General features: G+C 33.7%; 1 protein-coding gene across 1 annotated transcript; it reads right to left on the reverse strand.

Annotated features, from left to right (window-relative positions):
• Positions 1-658: 658 nt before the first annotated feature.
• On the reverse strand, positions 659-3,951 carry FKF1 (flavin-binding, kelch repeat, f box 1). Its single transcript, XM_039036691.2, has 2 exons — positions 3,565-3,951; positions 659-2,614 (listed from the first exon to the last, which is right to left on the reverse strand). Exons 1-2 carry the CDS (start codon positions 3,924-3,926, stop codon positions 1,009-1,011), a joined length of 1,968 nt encoding a protein of 655 aa, XP_038892619.2. The 5' UTR covers positions 3,927-3,951; the 3' UTR covers positions 659-1,008.
• Positions 3,952-6,680: the final 2,729 nt, after the last annotated feature.

Below are 6,680 nucleotides of genomic sequence, written 5' to 3' on the forward strand. Positions count from 1 at the left end.
GTAATGGATCAATGGAAAAAAAAAGTGAATCCCATTTGATTACTTTTAGTGTTCTTTACCATGTTCCGCATTTGTACTGATACATGGACTCCACATCTAAATCTATACTAAAATAGCGCAATCTGATTAATAAATAAATAATACTCAATTCAATTGCGCTTCAAAATTACATTCTATCGCCACCGTTACCGTTATAATTATTATTACGACTACCATTGTTGTTACTGTTACAGCGGAAAAATTATCAATTTTGACATCTTTACTATTGCCGTTACCGTTACGGGTTGACTCTCAGAGGTAAAGATAGAGATAGCAGTAACAATAAATTTGAAAAAATTCATAATTTTAAGTAAATGCAATCAAAATAAATCCAATTACATTTGTGATTCAAACTCATTGCAATTGATTCATCAATAAAATTTCATTACGATTACACCAATTTTCATTACGATTGGATAAACGTGACTTATTATTTGATTAGTTGGAAGCAAAATATAAGAAAATAATAATAATAAAGCATCTTAGCAAAATGTTGTAATTGACAAACTCTTGAGATCAAAGAAAATAGGAGATCAAAATTGTTATTTCCAAAGTAAATACATATCCAAACAAAAATGGAGGTCCTGTTTGTCGGGGGGGAAAAGAAAAAACAAAAAACTCCGCAAAGCAAGAGAAAGCATCTACATTTACACAGAAAGTGCTTCTCAATACAAAGTAGACACATGGTCAATTAGAGGTAAAATACAGAACCAAAAAGTAAGGTAAGAAATGGGGGAAAAAAACACAACCTATATTATATTTTTATAAATATATACAGAAGAAGACCAAAATTTAAACACAAACCAAAAAGAAGGAAAAAGGAAAAACAGAAAACAAAATCATAATACAGCTAAGAAGTGGGCAAATTTTGTTCTTACAGTGCTATAATATGAGGGGTCTCAACTGGTTGGTTTGAAACTTTGAAGCAACTTTTTCCTTTGGAATGTTTGCTGCCAGATTAACATAGAATCAAAGATCTGAATCTTGCCTGCTAGCTAAGCAGAGTTCGTGTAATTCATTGAGTATCCATTCTTCTCCGGTGTGGCCGCCTAATACCAAAACTCTTGTCCCTCCAACCACACAAGTACTATGGCCCCAAGCAAATTTAGGTGGTTGTCCAGGAACGTTGAGAATCCTCCATGACGGCTTCTCCTCGGCCGGATCCAAAAGGAATAGTTGAGAAGGTGAATGTAACCCGGCAATGGAGCCTCCGAAAATGATTATCCTTCCACAAGGCATGCTGACTGCTACATGATCGAGTCTTGGTGGAGGAACCACAGCACTCTGACCGCCAATGCCAGTGAATGCACTGCACTCGAGTTGCCTCCACTGGGGTTCTTCTTCTTCTAAATCTATGGTGTACGCCTCGCCTGATCGTAAACGCAAGTGTCCACTCTTGGCAAGTCCACCAAACATTAGAATCTTTGTCCGCCCATAAACTGAGAGAGAATGTCCCAATCTAGATGGGGGAGTCCCGGATGTGGGAATTTCTCTCCAGGTTGGCTTATCTGTTGTTAGATCCAACAAGTATGTGTCACTGAGAAGCACACCGGCATCTGTGCATCCACCTGAAACAACCAGTTTCGAACCTTCGATCATACAGGAGCTATGCCAGGATCTAGGCAATGGAGGAGCTCCACCAGAGATTTCTTTCCATGTTGGTTGCTGAGCATCCAAATCGAGTACAAACACGTCGTTGAGCAATCCTTGACTGCCACATCCACCAAAAACTACTAACCAAGAACCATTCAAACATGATAGAGTGTGACCCCAACGTCCAGGTGGGGAGGATTTCACACTTACTCTGCGCCACTCGGGATTTGCAGCATCAAGATTGAGAACAAAAGTATCATCCATGGGCTGCATATTGACTCCTTCCCCACCAAATAATACCAGTCGATTACCTGCTGCACAAGCACTAAAGTTGCAGCGTAAGGGCTCCACGGCTCCCCCAACTGTCATTTTTCTCCAACAAACAGCTTCAAGAGTTGTAAGTTCCCTGGCCAAGCGCCCCCAACCGAGTTTCTTTGTCATTTGTTCCAATGTTCCAGTCACTTCTCTTCCCCATGCATTCTGACATACCATCTTCCGTAAATGCTCGTTCTTCGTCAATTGACGAATCCTTCGGCACACTGATCCAACAGACGCAACATCTCGTGGTGTCAAGCGTGATAAAATGTTATGGGCCAAGACTTCATCGGAAAGCTGTAGTATCCCACAGATTTCTTTATGGTGACCAAATGGTGATTGATCAATCAGATGAGCACTTTTGCCTGATAGATTATATTTTATGGCACAATTTTCTTTGAAGACAGGATATGACAACCGATTAAGGTCTATCTTTGTCTCGGAGAACACTTGAATTCCTATAATGTGTGTTACAGTCCCGTCATCATCATGTATGGGTGCAAGCCGTAACCTATTCACCATAGGAGTGCCATCCTTTCTGAAATTGAGGAGCTCACCTTGGAATTCAACACCTTCCTCAAGACATCTTCTGATTTCAGAAACAACCACCGGATCTACCAAAGGGTGACGCCTTTGTGCACGAGGATCTCTATATTGTAAGAACCGACTGAAACAAAAAAAAAATGCCCGTATGAGTTGATAAAATTCTTACAAACAAGTAAAATTACAGAACCATGGGAGTACACTAATAAGTATGAATACTTCATCATACAATAAGAGAGGAAGAGAGAAGTTTGAGTAAATCGCCAAACCGGAATCATTTGATAGTATATAACTCTAGCCTCTACATTTTAATGGGATCAAGTCATACTGAGCATATACTGAAATGCAACTAAAAAGCAACTACATTTGGACTTCAAATATATGGATTAAGGTAAACAAATGGTAACTACCCCCCACCAAGAAAAACTGCACAACACTGATAAACAAATATGAGTGGAAGAGAAAATCAAAGACAGAACTTAACAGGACAAAGTCAGGGGACATATTGCAGTTATCTCCTTAATCAGACTCACCAAAATTTTCCACAGAGCCACCACCTTTTTTTTTTTCTTTTTTTTTTTTGAGAAAAATAAACAGGGAAATCAAAATGTACTCCAAATTTCTTCCCACCTATCTCTATTAACAGGGTACCGATCATAATTTAGACTCAAATCATTCAAATGTGCTTCTTAATCATGTAGTAACTTGTAAGTACAGGAATTCAAACAATCGTTTGCTTAAAGAATCAGCCAGCAAAGAGAAGCCATCCCTAAGAAGCAGAAACATCGCAACAGGCAACACTAACAACACTGATTTCAGAAAAGGAATTCCCACTGAAAAAAGTGAATCAAATCACAACTCAAAAGGGCAGATAAATTCCCTTCACTACAAACGAACAAAACCACAAAACTAATTGCCCCTGGATTAATTCAATTTCAAATCACCTCATCAAGAATCCAAATGTTTCTTCAACCGAAAATTACATTCTAAATTCATCCAGAAACCAACACCTCTGCCTCATATAACATCCAGCAAAAACAACTAAAATAATCACGCAATTGAATCTCGTCATACCAATTCTGGCCGAGGACCTCATCGGCACGGTATCCGGTGAAGATCTCGAAGACTTTGTTGACGTAGATGATTGGGAAATCGGGCTCAAGAGCATCGGAGACGACGAAGGAAGTTGGTGTCATTGGGTAGAAGAAAAGCCCTGGTTTCAATGGAAGCTCACTCACCTGCTCTTCTTCTTCTTCTTCTTCATTACCGAGGTGTTGTTCATCATCATGCTTAGAGCATTTTAGCCTCTTGCCGGAGCTCTGAAGCTCCGGTTCATCATCGTTTTTCGCCATTGGCATTCGCCGCTTTCTTTCTTCCGTCAGAACCTGAAAATGGAAGTGATTGGACAGAGCCTTTGAGATATTTCTTTCCTCCATTGCGGTGAATGGAAACGCCCCTCTCCTACTCAATTATTACAATTTTGCCACTACCAGGATTTATAGTTTAATGTTTTTATTAAAATAATTCGACAATCCGAATAATCTCGACTATCTAATCTAAATTATAAAAATTGGATTAAATTAGTTTTAATTTTGAGTTGGATTGAGTTGAATTTTTTATATTTTTTTCAGGTTAGGTTGGGTCCGAGTTACTCTTTTAAAAATTCAAGTTGATCTAACCTAACCCGAATTTCTAATGCTATTAAAAATATATATATCATAACTTATAAATATTGTAACTCATATATATATTATGATGTTTGTATGAATTTTTGTAGTAGATATCTTGGATTTTGATATTTAATATTTGAGTTTTATGAAATTTTAATTATTAGAATGTTTTATACAAAATTTAAGTATTTTAAGTTAATAAAAAAAAAAAAATAACTCGACAATCCAATCCAACCTAAATTTTAAGGGTTGGGTTGTGTTGGAGACCCTATTTGGGTCATTCGAGTAGCCAACCCGGCTAACCCCAACCCATGAATATCCTTACTAAATCTACAACAATTTTTTTTTTACAATTTTCTTATTATATAATATAATTTAAAATATCATTTTCGTCCCTAATATTTAGGTTTTTCTCAGTTTAATTCTATACTTTCAAATGCTATGCATTAGTTCTAATAGTTTCAATAGATCTTAAATTAATCTTTACCTAGCTACGTCTAGTTTATTGTTTTTTTAAATATATATATATATCATCTATAAGCACTTTCACTCTAAATTTTAGATTATTTAACCACTTTTCTTTTAAAAAATTAAGTTTTAGAGATTAAATTTAATATTTATTAAAAGTATGGAACTAAAAATGGACATTTAAAAAAACAAAATATAAAGTACATAAAACAAAATGGTATAACCTATTATGTTATGTATTATCAAAAGGTTAAATGTCACTTTTGTTAATCAATCTTAATATCTAATTTTTTTTTTAATATAAATTTAATCTTTATACTTACCATCGTTAAATTTTTTTTTTTAAAAAATAATAATATACTTCTTTCTTCTCTAAAATTTGGAAATGTGCATACATTATATCATTTATTAAATAGAAATTACCGTTATTATTGTTAAGTTTAGATAAAAACTTAACTTAAAATTAATGATAGATAAATTTTAAAATTTACTCAAAGTATAAGATTAAGTATACATTTAAAAGGATATAGACGAAAATGAAATAAGCTTTGAAATAAAGAATGTGATGATATTTCAACCAATAAAAAGTTTTTTTTCCAAATTTCATCATTTCAAACTTTATCTATTGAATTTGTCTAATCAAATACTTATTGTGATTTAATTTCTAAAGAATAATCAGGAAATTTGTACGAATGATCTAAAAATTTGGTCCAAAATATCAAATGACCCAAATTAAAAAAAATGTCAAATGATCTTTTGTTGACGTCAAATTCGAGTAAAATTACCAAGATATACTTTTGCACATGTGGAAAAACATCCCGCTCTCGCTCTCTGTCTTGATCCCACTCTCGTTCTCTCTTAGTCTTGGTCTCTTTCACTTTCTTTCGCTCTCTCTCTTCCTTTCCATAGTCGCAAAATAACTCCTCACTCTTGCTCTCGCTCTTGCTCATCGGAATTGGTCGCGTTAGAACTACCCGCATAGAGAAAAAGAAGACACGTAAAGGAGAAGAAGCCGAAGAAGAAGAATACGACGCATAGAGGAAGGAAAAAAAGAGGGAGAAAGATGAGGAACTCAATGCTAGAGAAGAGAAAAAGGAAAAAATATCAAGAAATGAAGGGCAATACCGTAACTCCGTGTGGTCATGATATTAACAAAGAGACATTTGACATTTTTAAAAAAAAAAAATTGGGTCATTTGTCATTTTGGACTTTTAGAATAGGTTTTTTGTGCAATTATTTTGAATACAATGAGTAGATTTAAATTTTGTAATAACATTTTCATTTTATAGAACAACCTTTAATTTATAATAAGATACATCATTATGAGTCTAAGTTATATAAACTCCGAAGGTTTATCTCATTAAATTAAAAAGAATTTGGTTGGATTATCATTTTATAAATAGACAATTATATTAAAATAAATTTTAAAAAATAGAACATATCACGTGATAATAACAACTTGAGTTCTTTTTATTTAAAAAGAACAAAAGAAAAAACAACAGTACTTAGGCCACGTTTACTTATCTATAATCAAAATTGTCGTAATCGTAATGTGTTTAGGGTTTCAATTGTAAAGGGAATGAGATTCATATGATTGATTTTACTACATAGTGATACAATTATTATTATTGTTATTATTATTATTATTATTATTATATATACATCTATTAGTGTTGTTTACTTCTATAGGAAAATGTGATAAAAATGATAAATGATGAAAAATAGTAAAAAAAAAAAAAAAAGGTATGGGTCCCACATAATAATCAAATGTAATTGAATTGATAACTCTTTTCTCTGCGATAGGATTACATATTTCATAATAGGACCCATATTTCATTACGATTACAAAACACTAGTAAACGACACAATAAACATAATTAAATGGGCCTACTTTCCAAATTACCATTGATGGATTAGGTTTACAATAAAGTGAACATGGTCTTAGATGCATCATCTTTGAGCATCCCACTTTAATCAAACACATAAACAATGAAAGTTTAAAATATTCTTTTAAAAATAATTAAAAAAATTTTATCACGTGACAAATTATGA

Source organism: Benincasa hispida, chromosome 7, assembly GCF_027475165.1.
Source record: "Benincasa hispida cultivar pf3 chromosome 7, pf3_genome.v1.1, whole genome shotgun sequence".
NCBI classification, from domain to species: Eukaryota; Viridiplantae; Streptophyta; class Magnoliopsida; order Cucurbitales; family Cucurbitaceae; genus Benincasa; species Benincasa hispida.

Bases quoted from the DNA above. Each gene is read 5' to 3' on its own strand.
- FKF1 (XM_039036691.2), bottom strand. From the start codon at position 3,926: ATGGAGGAAAGAAATATCTCAAAGGCTCTGTCCAATCACTTCCATTTT. The intron at 2,615-3,564 runs GTATGACGAGAT...TTTTTGTTTCAG, and splicing joins GAGGTCCTCGGCCAGAATTG to TCGGTTCTTACAATATAGAG.